Here is a 14,606-nt window from a genome sequence, read left to right on the forward strand (position 1 = left end):
CCCCCCTTCAATTGTAATAACCCTTATTCTACAGACCTAAAGCCTGGAAAATAATTGTTTTTTTGTGGCTGGCTCAGCCTGCCCTGAGCGTGTGGCTGGCGTCACAGGTGGTGCAGGAGATTGAACCTTGGTCCCTGCACCTTGCCTAAGCAGGTATTTTAGACAACTGAGTTATCTCACCAAAATAACTGTTCATGAGGGTTACACTGAGCTCAGCTGGGCTTGGGTCAAAGCTCCAATTATCACCTGACCACCTGAGCCACTACACGATGACATTCTGGGTCCTTAGGAATTATCATGAGATTCAGCCTGCACTAACCCTGAAGGATCTAGGCACTGTCCTTTCAAAGAATGCAGTTCTCTGGAAAGTGGCCAGGATTCTTGAGGAAGGCCAAAAGGAAGAACACAGCGTGCACCTGGGGTGCTACTGAAGAGCCCCTTCATCCGAGGTATTCAAGGCGAGCCACAGGAGATTGCTCAGAGTAGCTCAACTCAAGGCTCCACTTGCCAGACCTGAAGGGCAATTGTTTGCTTGTTTCTGGGCTGTTTTGCTTTGTTTTTGGCAGAACCAGGGATTGAATTCAGGCCCTTAATGAGCCGTCTCCCCGGCCCCTTGCTTCTGTTATTAAGGAGATGTTAGAAGCCTGCCCACTTGGTAGGTCCCATGGGTGTCTTTACTAAAGGCTAAGAGGGCAATAGCCACTTCCCTATTTGGCCTTTTCTAAAGAGACTATCTGTTATTTTGCTCATTGCTGAGACAAAATACCTGACACAAGTTAAAGGATGAAAGGTTTATTTCAGTTCACAGTCTGTAGAGGTTTCAGTCCACAGTCAGCTGGCCCCAAGGGAAGGCAGCACAACAGAGGGCCATCACAAAAGACAGATGGGGCCAGGGAGATGGCTCAGTGGAATAAGTGCTTCCCTGGCAGGTACAAGGGCCTGAGTTCAATCCCCAGTCCCAGGAAAACAAACAAACGAAAACACATACAGACCATAGCATTGCAGGCAGGGAGAAGCATAAGCCAGCCTTCCCCTCCCCATTCATATTCCAGGCTATAAGCCTATGGATTGGTGCCATCCATCCCATTATTCACACCCATTTATTACCACACACCCTTAATCTCAGTGTGACACACCCAAATCCAGCCACGTCTGAAAAGCCCCACCTATGAGTACACGAGGCTTGGAGGGACATCTAGCCACCAGCTGTAACAGACACCTATAGGACAGGCCACGCCGGTTAGCACTTAAGGTTTGAAATCCTGCACAGTCAAGCTCTGCTGCCTGAGATCTCATTTCCCTTGTAACCATGGAACCCGTTTCCAGGACAGCATCTTCCACCTGTTTCCTTGGTCTGTGGAGAACAAGTACCCAATATGTTTCAAAGATGCCCCTTCAGGGCCAGGGAGATGGCTCAGTGGAATAAGCACTTCCCTGGCAAGCACAAGGGCCTGAGTTCAATCCCCGGTTCCACACAAAAAAAAAAAAAAAAAGATGTCCCTTCAATGATGTACTTCTGGGTGTCTTGCTCAAGGAGGAGTCTTCCAGGTTCTACAGAATCAAGTTACCCAGGGAGCAAGGCCACTGTGCCCAAAGAAACCAGAATGAGGGACTATACGGAACAGAGAGGCTCAGGACTGAGCTGTCCCAGCTCAGCTCACCACCTCGTGAACACACTCAAATGGGCAAACACAGACAAGGCCCCCAGAGCTGTGAGGAAAAGCAAATTGTTTTAAGCCACCAAGTGTGGAGTGGCACCATTATTCAGCAACAAACACTTAAAACACTTTGCAGGGTAACTTCCAAAACAAAGTTATTTCAAGGTCTTCAGGCAGGGCTGCCACAGTGTCAGCAGGCAAAGGAACAGGGACTGCAGAACTTAAGAGTGCTGTAGGGGCTGGTGAGATGGCTCAGTGGTCTAAAGCACCTACTTGGAACAAGCTTGGCAAAGCACAGGGACCGCAGTTCGATCCCCCAGCACCACATGCCAGCCAGCCCCACCCCCAGGTGGGCTGAGCTGGCCACACACACACACACACGCACACACACACACATGCACACACACACACACACACACAATAAATAAATAAATGTTTAAAAAAAAAGAGTGCTGTAGACCATTAGGCCCACATGTCTCCAGCCTCAATTTCACCTGAACCCTAACATGCTGTGAATAAAGTGACAAGGTGATTTGGTGGCTGCATCATCCAACTCATAACTCACCCAATGTGCCTAACACTTTCCTCCTACCCTCTTGCCCCTGGTGAGTGTGCCCTCTGACCTACACTAGGATGGATACATGGAGAACTGACATGGGGGAAGAGAGCAGGAGAGCTGGCACTTCCGAGCCTGGGCACTGCACAGGAACAGAGGCTTCCTTATGTTGTAGGAACGAAGCTCCAGGCTGGGGCCTGAGCTCAGCGCTCCCCCAACAGCTGAGACTGAGAACAGCTGTGGTGGACATGCCCAGGTCACACCGAGGGAGAGGAGGAAGGAGGGCAGCAAAACATGTACAGGGTTGAGTGTTTCCACGAGGATGCAGAGGGAACAGCAGCCATACTGCGCAGATGCCCCACAGAGCAGCAGGAGCTCAGAGAAGCCAGGACTATCCCTGAAGAGGTTACAGCTGGCACCTCGGAGAGGGGACCATAACCGGTGTGCAGAGACTGATGGAAACCATATAGAATGCCATTGGTGACTCCCCTATAAACCAAGGGGCAGGACACGTATCACAACCTTCTCCTTCCTCTACAGCCGCCGGCCTTGAGTTCCCATGAGGGCCAGGCTGTCCCCGACCAGCGGGGTGGCTGCATGCTGGTCATTCCACACCAGCTTTCTCACCTGTAATCTGGGACAGTGGTAGCTACTCCTTAGGGAAGCTCTGAGAGCTGATGGGATCATCCATGAAAGTGCCAAGCAAATAGTAGGTGCTCGGTGCTAGGTTAACCCGCAGCTACCCCATTTGCGCCCACATCTGGGGCCCTCTCAGTCCAACAGGGTTCACCATCTCTCTCCACAGCGTTCACAAAAAAAGGCTGTAGGAAGAACGGTGTTTCTTCTAACGGCCTCCAGGCGGCGAGAAGGGATGGGCGGGGACGGGCCCTGGCGGGAGGTCCCCGAGGACCGACCTCTGGCCCCAGCTACTCTCCCCGCTCCTTCAGCCGCCAGCACCGCTGCCCTGGCTTCAGGAGCACCCGACCACTCGCGGCTGAGCGCTGCGGCGCAAGGAGCAAGCGACAACCCTGCGCACGAGGGAGCAGTGAGGCTCAGCTTCCCTTTGTGTGATCTGCGCGACCCCGCCCGGCCCCGCGGCCCCTTCCCACCTGGTGGGGGAGCTAGTGCCCGCCGAACGTCAGAGGCGGTGGCGGCCCTGGTTTGGTCCTGGGGACAGAGGAGGATCTGTATAGTCGGGGAGTTTGAGGCCAGCCTGGGCAACACAGCGAGATCCTCTCAAAACGCAAGGCTTCCCCCTCGCTGGGCTCCTGTGGGGGTTCGGCCTAGGCAGACTGGGTGCCACTCTCCTCAGAGTTGCAGTCAGTTCCTGCCATGCGCTTCGGCCCGCTCAGCCACACCTGCCAGGTATCTTGCCTATAAAAAAAGGATGCACCCCCCCCCCAGCCAAGCTGCTAGGAAACCTGGATAAAATGATGAATGTCCAGTTTTTGACATCCATTAGGAGCCAAACACAAAAAAAAAAATTACTAAAACATCATTCTAAAATGATAGCAAAAAAAGAAATAAATAAAGAAATAATAAAACTGGTAGTGGTGCCGGCTATAATCCCAGCACTTGGGAGGCTGAGACCAGAGAGTCGCCAAAGGTTCAATGCCAACCTGTGCTACACAGGGAGAGCTTCTTTCAGGGAGAAAAAAATCCTTATTCTGACAGAGAAATGCCCACTCACCTTCAAGGCAGCCCGCCTGTGATTTCTCTGGAAGCCTCCCCTCCTCCTCCGGACTCCTGAAACCTGTCCTTCAGCAGCAGCCCTTTCACATTCTCAACAAATGTTCCAGTGCCCTGTACCTGTATGGTGCCCAGTCCATCTGCAGGACAGACGGCTATGAACCAGCATGGTCCCTATTCGCACGCTGCAGTCCTTTTCAGCAGGGAGGCAGACAGAGAAGGCCAAGAGTAAATGGTGTGGATAATGTCATAGGGCTAAAAAGCAAGGAAAAGGGCTGCGGAGACTGCTCAGTGACATAAGCACCTGCCTGGCAAGTGCAAGGTCCTGAGTTCTATCCCCAGTACTAAAAAAAAAAAAAAAAAAAAAAAAAAAAAAAAAAGACAAGGAAAATAAAGAAGCTGAATTGGGAGAGGGGCTTGTTCCATTGGGTGGTAAGAGAAGGTCTGAGATGACAGGAGTCCAGGATGACAAACACCAGCCCTGTCAAGATCTACATGAGCTGCTTGCCAGGTTAAAGGAACAGCTCGCGTAACAGCCCTGAGGCAGGGGAGCAAGCACCTCTTGCGTGACCTCAGAGTGATCCAGACAACGGCAGCACAGTGGGTCCCAAGCATACTGACCACACTACTCTAGATAAAGCCCCTCAAGGGTAGAGATCATTTACTGAGTCCACCGCACAGTATAGATATGGACTCTGGACCAGTTTTGGTAAAACTCCAAAGGGGTGATAAAGGGACTCAGTTGGCCCATATGCAACCCCATCCAAGTCTTGGGGGACTCCACCAAATTGCCTCAGCAGATAGGAAGTCCTTCCCTAGACCAATGACCTCTAGGGCATAGCTGTTAACAAGGAAAATAAAGTGGCCAGAGGGGAAATGAACTGCCCAAGATCACACAGCCTGCACGCAGCAAAGACTGAACTCAAATACGGTCTTCTCTGCCTCACTGGCCCAGATCCTGTCTGGTGCATCCCTCTTTCTTCCTGAGCAATGGTATCTGGAACTTTAAGGACAACGACAGTGCCTGAAGGGAGAGTTGGGTGCTTCCCCACCCCTGCCACAAACCCCGGAACCTCCAGAGAGCAAGGATGCCAATAAATTTGTGATCTCCAAAGCCCAAAGGCAGGCAACATGGTAAGGAGAGACCAAGTTTAAAATGTGGCAGGAAGAGGTCAGCTCACACTGCAAGCCCAGAGGGTGGAGACCAGGGTCGCAGGATCAGGGTGCCCAGGCTGGGGGTCAGGACAGTCACCTGGAGCTGCCAGGGCTATGTCCCTGGGGACCAGCCCCTGAGCCAAGCCCACACCAGTCTGCAGTTAATCCACCAGCATTACAGGGCCTCGTGTGGGCTATCACACTGAAGATTTTGTCTCCTGGGACAAATGATGTGGGCATCTATCTCCTCCCCCAATCTTCTTCCATGCTCCAGCAATCTTTCAATGGAAAAGTTTTATTGAAAAAAATGCTTGTACAAATAAGTTCTCATTTTGACAGCAACAAAGGTTCACATTCCCCTTCCCATCTTTGAAAAACTAAAAAAAAAAAAAAAGGCAAACACAAAACATTCATCCCCTTGATGTTCCATGTAACAATTCTTAACCAGGGTCTGCCCAGGAGCCCCTGCTTCAAGCCAATTTCCCATCCCTGTACTGGGACTAAAGCCGTCCTGGGGGTGTCTGGTCCCAGGGGCAACAGCACCTATTTCAGTTGTGGGAAGCTGGGAGAGGTCTGGGGAGCCAAGAGCCCCAGCTCAATGGTCTCACAGATTTGGAAGCACCTGGTATAAATAGGAACAATGACTGGCTGGGTGAGGAGGGTGGACCTCGGACTGTGAGGACAGAACAGGATCATGGCACAGGTGTCTGGGCTCAGCATCATGGCTTCTGGGGACTCATATCCATGTGGAGTGGACTCTAGCTGGGCAAGTCCACTGGGACACATGGGAACCCTGGTCCTTTTTCCACCCCCACCCATAAAATACCCAAGGCTGGTGCCCTTCCCCAGTAGCACCCATGTGTCTCAGGAGCCTTCAGGTTGCCTCATACTCCAGGGCCCTATAATTCGTCTCGCATCTTGTCACCCTTGGGCCTCACCAGGCGCCCAATGAACAGCAGGGAGCTGCTCTGGGTGTCTCGAACGAGGAAGATGAAGGGGTGGTCAGCATAGAACAGCTTGGGACTGCGCAGCTCCTCCCGCCCATAGATGTCCTGGTCAAAGGGATTGCCCTCTGTGTCCCACTCGAAGGCGGTGGCGTGGAACACGCTGGCCAGGTACAGGTCCTTCTTCCCTGACATGCGCGACAAGTCTGCCTTGTTCTTGTCGATGGCCTCCGTTAGCCCCAGCCCAGCCAGGTGTTTCTGTGGGACCAGACGTCAGGTGAGGTCACAGCTCTCCTCCTCACCTCCTTCCCCCACTACCCTGACTGCTCCTGCACAGGCGCAGCTCCTCCCTGCCCACATACTGTGTGTGGAGCACACTGCTCTCCTCACTCACCACGACCCTCAAGGGCTTTACTTGGGCTTCACAGGGGACAAAGTAGAGACCCAGCAAACCAAGCCAGAATCCATCCCTGCCTGCCCTACAATCCCAGGCTTCCCTCAAGCATACTTCATGCCAGGGGGTCTGTAGGGAGTCACTGTCCTCTCTGAGTCTCTACCCAGCACCCAGGGTGGTATGAGGCGGAGCTTCCCTGAGCACATGTGCCAAGCTCCAGGCCACCGTAAGTGACTCCCTGGTACCAGTCTTCTTAGCACTGGTGAATAACAGCGGTGACTAAGGATGACTTAAAGGCAAGATGTTCCAGTCACTGGCTGAGTGACGTTAGGGAACTTACCTGACCTTTCTAAACCTCGGTTTTCTCATCTGCCAACTAGTTTATAATTGTCCCTAATGAAGCTGTTTTGATTAGGAGAATTAACACATATGGAGTGCTTAGGAGGCTGCCGAGGACACCCGTGTCCCACTGTAGTTAGCTACTGCTGTTACCATCTGCCTAAGGGCAGGGCCCACACCGGTCATCCAGCGTCCCCCCCAGCAGAGAGAGGAGGGGTATGGACGCCTCACCTGCAGGTCGTGGGTCACCTCCACTACACCCTTGGGCAGGGAGATGGCGACAGCTTTCTTCTGCATCTTCCCCAGCCAGACCTTTAGCTGCTCCTTAGTTAGCAGCTTCTCGAGGCGCTCGAGGGGCTCCACGTGGTGGGGCATGAGAATGACGAGGCTGGAGAGCTTGTGGGCCAGGGGCATCTCCAGGATCTGCACCTTTTCCTTCTCGTCGTCATAGTAGTTATAGAGGCCTAGGCAGAGAGCAGGGGACACTGGGTACACTGGGGGGCATATGGGAACCCCACCCTGGCCCCCTGCTCTGCAAGGCACCTACCTGTCCGATGCATCATCGTAACTCCCACAGTATAGGAACGAGTCACCATGAAGCCACGGTTGTCCACCATTTTGTGGTGGAACTTCTCATCCCAGTGCGCTGTATGGGGACAGAGCACTGAGTTAAGAGTTATGTCTCCAGATACAAGCCCAGCCGAGAAACACCCTAACTGCACACCTGCATTCATCTCTGCCACAGGTCTTAGCACCATTCTCTGGGGTTGGGTTGTAGGTGCCACCGCCAAGCACCCAGCCCCTCGGACCACACGTTCCCTGAGGACATGCTATCTTTTTTTTAAAGTGTATTTAATACAGGGTCCACAGGATCTCACTGCACTACACAGATTGGACTCCCAAGTGCTGGGATTTTTTTTTTTTTTTTTTTTTTTTTTTTGCGCTACCGGAGATTGAACTCAGGACCCTGCGCTTGCCAGGCAAGTGCTTATTCTACTGAGCTATCTCTCTGGCCCCTAAAGGAACCTTTTTTGGTTTTATTTTTACTATTTTCTTTTTTGGTACCGGGAATCGAACTCTGGGCCTGGTGCTTGCTAGGCAGGTGCTGCACCACTGAGCTACATCCCCGGCCCGTGCTGGGATTACAGAGGCTCACCACCATGCCCAGTCTCAGTTGCCATCTCAGTGCACCCCGGAGGAAGGGCCAGCACAGCATGCGAGGGATGGAACCACGGTCCCTGCATCTGCCTAAGCAGGCGCTCTAATCCACTGTCTGAGGTGCTATGCTCTTAGCCACTGCCCAGCTGTCCCACAGGACAAGGAATTCATTCTATCTCAGCTCGGCCACCTCTGTGTCCATTACCTGGGCAGTACATGTTACATGCTGGAGAAACACACAGAGCTAGGCTTTCTACTTGACATGGTGAGAGGCGTGTGTCCCCTGGGCTTGGAGCTCCCTACGACCACCTTTCATTCTTCTCTGCAAGTTCGGCTTCTGCGGCCACAAAGATGACCAAAAACAACGTATGTGTGGCAGTGGTCTTGGTCCCGTCCCAATTAGACAAGCATTTCGATTCAGACCCAGCTGCTGACTGGCTGTCAAACCTTCTCCCTCTCTTAGTTTGGCCACATTTGTAAAACAAGTCATGTAACCCTCACAGCAGTGTGAGAGCAGTACCAGCCACACGGGTTCTGAGCACATGCACCAACTCAGATACAGTCTGCAGTTCAATTCTGATGCACTGGGCCTCAGTCCTGAACTTACTGTGCTAAGTGAGCTTCGGCTTCCTTCCCTGTGAAATGAGGGTTAGGCTACCTGCCCCAGGTGCTACTATAAGAAACAGGGGGCTTTCTCCAGCTCTCTGCTGTGGCAGAACTGACCAATGGATTTTACCAATTCCAGCACACACAAGCAACAGTACTTTGATTTGATGAATTATGGCAGTTAGGAGCACCTCTTCTATAATTACTCAGAGGGCTTGGATCCCTGCTCCGTTCCTTCAAACATCTGGTTACCTCTGTAGCTAGCTTCTAGGGTGTACAAAGGATTTAGTACCAGTCCTCCCTCTGAAGGCTGTTGTATTTAATAAGAACAGTGAAGAATTCAATATGGGAAAGGTTTAAGGGATCCTGAGAAAAGAGACCTGCCCGGTCTTGGACTCACGCTTGAAGAACATGGCATTGACCAGCAGGGCGCCGTCAGTGCGCTCCACATCCTTGGTGACCTCGGGCAGCTTGCCGTCGGTGGTCTGCGCTGCCCACTCATTGATGGACTGCAGGGCGCTGCGCTTGTCCCGGAAGTTGATCTTGGAGTGCTCGCAGTTGTAGTGCTGCTTGCTGCTGCGCACAAAGTCGTCCGCGAAGCTCACCGAGCTGGGGCCATACAGGCGGCTGCCCAGCTTCCAGGTCACGTTGCGTGCGGTCGAGTTGCTAAGTGACCGCAGCAGCTCGCCCAGGCCCGCGTGCACCTCCTCGTCGCGCAGCTGCTCCGCGCTCAGCACCGCCTTGGCCTGTGACGCGGTGGCTGCCTTGCCCCCTAGTGACACCAGCCCCAGCGAGGAGGCCACCACCACCGGGGACAGCAAGATGTTTTCTACCGCCTGGTCCTTGGCCATGGCCTGGTACAGGCTGAAGGCCAAGCCGGCACTGCGCTCAGCCAGTGTGGCCGCCTTGGGGCTCAGCTTCTCTGCTGTGCCAGGAGCGGCCGCGGCTGCAGGTTTCTTCACCTCGGCCGCCAGGGCCGCTGCCAGGAGGCCAAAGGTACCAAGTAGCAGGAGGTAGCGCATGGCGTGGAGGTGAGCTGTGAGCACCACACGGGACCTGTAATAGGAACAGAGCGGCCCTGAATGTGCCTTCCTCTCCAGCCACCAACTCCTACCTTCTGGCTGCCACCAAATCCCCTGCAAGAGCACAGAGCTCTGGAGGTGCAGGCATAACTCAGGACTGCCCAGGCTCCCTAATGAAAGCAGGGTTCCCAGCAGATCACCCTGCGCACATGCAACACTTACACTTACTTGGCTGTTTAAATCTGTTTGGGGGCTGGTGAGATGGCTCAGTGGTCTAAAGCACCTACTTAGAACAAGCTTAGCAAAAACAAAGGGACCAGGGCTGGAGAGATGGCTCAGTGGTCTAAAGCACCTACTTGAAACAAGCTTGGCAAGCACAGGGACCGCGGTTCGATCCCCAGCACCACATGCCAGCCAGACCCGCCCCCTGGTGGGCTGAGCTGGCCACACACACACACACACACACACACACACACAATAAATAAATGTAATAAATAAAAATAAATATTAAAAAAAAAAAAACAAAGGGACCGCGGGTTCAATCCCCCAGCACATGCCCCGCCACCTGGTGGGCTAAGCTGGCCACACACACACACACACACACACACACACAAATAAATAAATAAAACAAATAAAAAATAAAAAAATAAATCTGTTTGGGCCCTAAGTAGGGTGTGGCCTCCAGGCCTCAATAATCTGGTTGGCCACTTGGCCAGGCCAGGTGTCCTCATCTGTTATACAGAGTTCAGCTCTGATCTCGCACAACCTTTGGAGCCCTTCTCCAATGAGAAAAAGCCTCAGCTGAGCTGAGGTGTGCAGGAATCCCAGGTGCGCAAGCAAAGGATGTCACTTAGGACACGCCCACAGGCATGTGCCCCACCCCACCCCCCCACCCCCAACACACATCTCTCATACGGTTCTGGGATGTTAATGAGTCACTCATTAATTGGGAGAGCTCAGAGGCTCCACTCCTCTGCCCCTAGGGTGATCGCACGCGCTGTTGTGTGTGTGTGTGTGTGTGTGTGTCCCATTCACTGGCTGTGCACTGCAGTCTTCCTTTGGCAAGCTCCAAGGGTCTCTGTGCCTAAGGATTTAATTTGCACATCCGTGCTCAGGCCCTGGACCAAAAGGGAAATCCCAGGACAACAGGAGGGGACAGGGGCTTCCTGAGAGCAGCTTGGTCAGGATCCTGGAGAGGAGTCACGGTTCTACAGAAGAATGGCCCCTGCCCCCATCACCACAGCTGCTCAGACGTTGGGTTCACCCTTCTGGAAGTTGCAGCCACCCTAGTGCCTACTCTGTCCTGTGTCTTACACCCACTGCCACACAGGCAGTCTGCTCTCTGGTCTCAAGGTTGCCTTGTTTTCTCCCTCTCTTCTTCATGCTGCAGGAAAAGGACAGGACTAGACAGAAGGAAAAGTCCTGGTGGAAGCCCAGACTCCACTGCTCTGGGAGGCCAAATTCATGGCCTTATGCTCCACAAGAAAAACTGAAAATTCAAAATCCTGGGGCTGAGGAGATGGCTCAGTGGGATAAGCGCTTCCCTGGCAAGCGCAAGGGCCTGAGTTCAATCCCTGGTTCTGAAAAGAAAAAAAAAAAAAAAAAAAAAAAAAAAAAAAAATCAAAATCCTGGTGGGAAATCCTGGGGACTCTGCCTGCTGAGGGACAGCACTGGACTCCTGGAAGATTCTACAGCTGGTGTCCTGTAAGACAGGACCTTTCACCTCCCTGCACTGCTGCCCTCCCCAGGCCCTTGAAGGTGCAGTGCAGAGAAGAGGCTCAAGGAGATGAGGGTCCCGAGACCCAGGAGGTCCCCGCTCACTCCCTTCCTGGCGCTGGCTCCTTCCCCACCAGACCACGGGCTGCAAAGGCAAAGTGACCACACCATTTAGGCAATAGGCATATGGCCACAGTTCTAAAAGGCTGTCTCTAATCCAGACAATCAGTGGTAGAGCTCAGGCAGGCTGAAGAAGCCACAGGCACAGCCTTCCTTACAGGGCAGTGAAGGAACCAGGCTGCCACGTGGCAGCCACCATCTCGACAGCCCCTGCCCCCAGCCACCAGAACCTCAAAGGCTGGGAGGGGCTTCCCAAAAAGGCTCCAGATGACTAGTTTGGGTTTCTCTGACAGCCTAGCAGCTCTTGCTCCCTGGGATGGTGACGTGGCAGGCAGGAGGCTGAATTATCTCTAGGCCAGCAGAGGGGGGCGTCCAGGCTGGGAGTCAAGAAGCCTGGACTCAGGTTCTAAAGGTGCCACGGATTTTCTAGGGACTCCAGGAACCTCCCTGGCCTGTTTTGCTTCTGCACTTCTGTCTCTGAAGGGAAAGGCAAGGCCCTGCTTCTGAGATGGGAATGACAAGTCTCAGCAAGCCAGGCGGCCTCCTGCAGCCCAGCCCATCTTGCCAGGGGGAAATGCCAGCCCTAAGGCTCAAGTGAGATATGTACAGCCTCAGGAAGAAACACAGAAGGTTACTTGACAGAGCTGGACTGAGCTAAGTTGTAAGGAGAGGCGGTGCTGGGACCACCCGGGTCTCCAACACTCGAGGAGTCTAAAGTACCTTGAAACTGCCTCAGAGGATAGTCAATGCCTGCCTTTTTCATTCTGAAAGAAAAGAGAAAAATAAGGAGGCTAGGAACCCCAGAGAAGGCGGGGAGCAGGGGCTTGCCAGGACCAGCCCCCAAGCGGCACCCATCTCCGGATCTACTGGGTCGTGGGAAGCCAAATTTCAGTTGGTCCAGTGGGAGAAACCAAGCCCCAGGCTGGGTTCACCGCCGTCCCACAGGGACAAGCAAGAAGGAACTCAGAGCCCCCCAGAGCGCGGCGTGTGGTGTCCTGTTACACAACTAGAACACACAAAAATCTCCGCCGGGAATCCTACGGAGCAGAGACAAAAGAGGGGACAGGAAGGGGGGATGGGCACAGGAACCATCTGAAAGCAGGAGGGCGTGGTCCCAATCAAACTTCCAGGCAGCCAAAGCCCCCAGTTTTCCCCCAGATCTCCCGCTGGGCCCTGCAGCCCAGCAGGAAACCCGGGAAGAGGAGGGGCCCGGTCTTCGGGCGAGGCTGGAGTGCTCCGGCTCGCCTACTTCAAGAGCCTCAGGAATTTCCCTGCGCCGAAGGTGGGGAGGCCTAACACGGTGCTTCCTCAGGGACAGAGGAGTAAGTGGGCAGAATAGCAGGCGACTCGAGGCTCTCCGGTCCAGCCCTTCCCCCCGGCAGTGCAGACCCTTGAGGGTCTGAAGACCCTGAAGCCCTTCCTGCAGCTGCCAGGCACTGCAGATCAAAAAGGCAGCCAGTGGAAACGTCTCCCCAGCACAGGGACCTAAAAAGCCAAGCGCCCACCCCAGCAAAGGCCAGCAGGACTTCACCTCTCAGATGACCCTCATCAAGGTCCAGAGGCCGGGACACCAATCCATCAGTGGGCCTCCAGCTCCAAGCGCAAAGCTGGCCGGCCCAGGCCCTGCCCCTGCCCGGCGTTCTCCGCCAGCACCAGCCTTTTGCTTAACTTCTAGGGGCTCTGCACTTTCTGCAGCCGCTCCACCACCCAGACTCTCGCTGGGGCCTGCTCTCGGTCCCGGTCCTCAGACTCCATCACCGTCCAGAGCCCCGATGCTGAACACCCCCCCCAACTGCTCCCCAAAGCGAGGACTCCAGTTTATGGGCCCTAACCCCTCCTGGGGTCATCGGCCAGACTCACACGCCGGCCGCCCCCAGGCTGCCCCAGCCCCTCACCTGAACCCCCACGCCAGCCACTCTCTGGAGCTCCGGACGAGCCTCTACTCTCCGTCTGCTGGCCCTGCTCGGGTTCTATATATGGATCTCCCCACCCACTCTTGCCCGACCCGAGAAACTTCTGGAAAGTTGGAAAGGCTTCCGGAGGGCGCCCCAGCTCTGCGAAAAAAGAAAAAAAAAAAAAAAAAAAGAGCCAAGGACTTCCTCCCCCAAGCCGCCCCGCCCCGACTCCCGCCCCGACTCCCGCCCCGACTCCCGCCCCTCTGCTTGCACTCCCGTCCCTGGGTCCTACTGCCCCAATTTCAAGGACGGGGCTGGCTGCGGTGGGACTAACCAGTGGGACCAACTAGTCCTTCCCAGGGTGCACAGGCATCTTTTAATTCAACGGAGCCTCGGTACCCCGCTGTCCTGGAGGTATTGCGAGGAGAGGACACAGTGTTCCTATGTACAGCATACACCCCTGCCCAGACCTCTGTGCAAGTCAACCCACTCCTGGGGGCACACTTCTGGCACGCCTTTCCTTGCTCTGTCTTAAGGACATCAGCATCCTCCACTCCCGTTCACAAATCTCCACCATTTTCTGGCTGAAGCTTAACTGGGTTTCCCATACCCTCTCCTCAGTCCTCTCCTTTTCTCAGAGGAGGTGGGCAAATCTAGGAGTCAGTATCCTTGTCCAGTCTGGGATGGGAGTGAGGAATGGGTCACTACAAACCTCACCCTCAGTTGAATTAGACCAGTGATGACCCTGAGAAAGAGAGTTTGGGCCAGATGCAGAACCAGCCCTCACCCCTGAAAGCCGGCATCACCATGTATTAGGGCTGCAGACACCAGGGAATGTCAGGGATAGGGGTTGGGCTGGGAGAGGTGCACAGGAAGGAAACCCTGGCTATATATGAAGTGCTCTGTTCTGTGATTCAGACCAGTGACCTTCACTTTTTGGGCCTCAGTGACCTTGACTGAAATGTAGTGATGAGTCATTCCTGGATTCCTCCTCCAGTTCCCTTCTCCTCTCCCCTTCTCCCTCAAATTGGGCATCCCTGCCCCATCCCACCCCTGCTCTGAACTCAGTGGGGGTGGGGTAGGGGTGTATTCCTTATTGTTCTAGAGGCTGATGGTACAGCTGAGCTCTGGACAAGTCCCATGACAGCGCTGTGCATATTCATAGAGAACTCCGGAAGGTGGATTGCTTAGGGACACCCCCTCCTATCTTCAACAGTGAAATGATCAATACAAGGTGGGCACAGTATGGAGCAAGGACAGGTTGGAGAGATCCTTCATTCACTTGTTCATTCATCCAATCAGCAGACTGTGCTAAGCCTGACTGGATCCTGGGGAGCAAATCGGTCCCAGCAC

General features: G+C 54.0%; 1 protein-coding gene across 2 annotated transcripts; it reads right to left on the reverse strand.

The window, feature by feature from the left end:
• Nucleotides 1–5,334: 5,334 nt before the first annotated feature.
• Serpinh1 (serpin family H member 1) lies at nucleotides 5,335–13,406 on the reverse strand. Of its 2 annotated transcripts, XM_004632513.3 has the most exons (6): nucleotides 12,890–13,118; nucleotides 12,079–12,122; nucleotides 8,900–9,555; nucleotides 7,283–7,381; nucleotides 6,967–7,199; nucleotides 5,335–6,260 (listed from the first exon to the last, which is right to left on the reverse strand). In XM_004632513.3, exons 3-6 carry the CDS (start codon nucleotides 9,519–9,521, stop codon nucleotides 5,958–5,960), a joined length of 1,257 nt encoding a protein of 418 aa, XP_004632570.1. In that variant the 5' UTR covers nucleotides 9,522–9,555; nucleotides 12,079–12,122; nucleotides 12,890–13,118; the 3' UTR covers nucleotides 5,335–5,957. The 2 variants fall into 2 exon arrangements, with proteins under 2 accessions (XP_004632570.1, XP_023572430.1); XM_023716662.1 differs by lacking the exons at nucleotides 12,079–12,122; nucleotides 12,890–13,118 and adding an exon at nucleotides 13,254–13,406.
• Between the last annotated feature and the right edge of the window lie 1,200 nt (nucleotides 13,407–14,606).

This window comes from Octodon degus, unplaced genomic scaffold (assembly GCF_000260255.1).
Source record: "Octodon degus isolate 3935 unplaced genomic scaffold, OctDeg1.0 scaffold00049, whole genome shotgun sequence".
Taxonomy (NCBI): Eukaryota; Metazoa; Chordata; class Mammalia; order Rodentia; family Octodontidae; genus Octodon; species Octodon degus.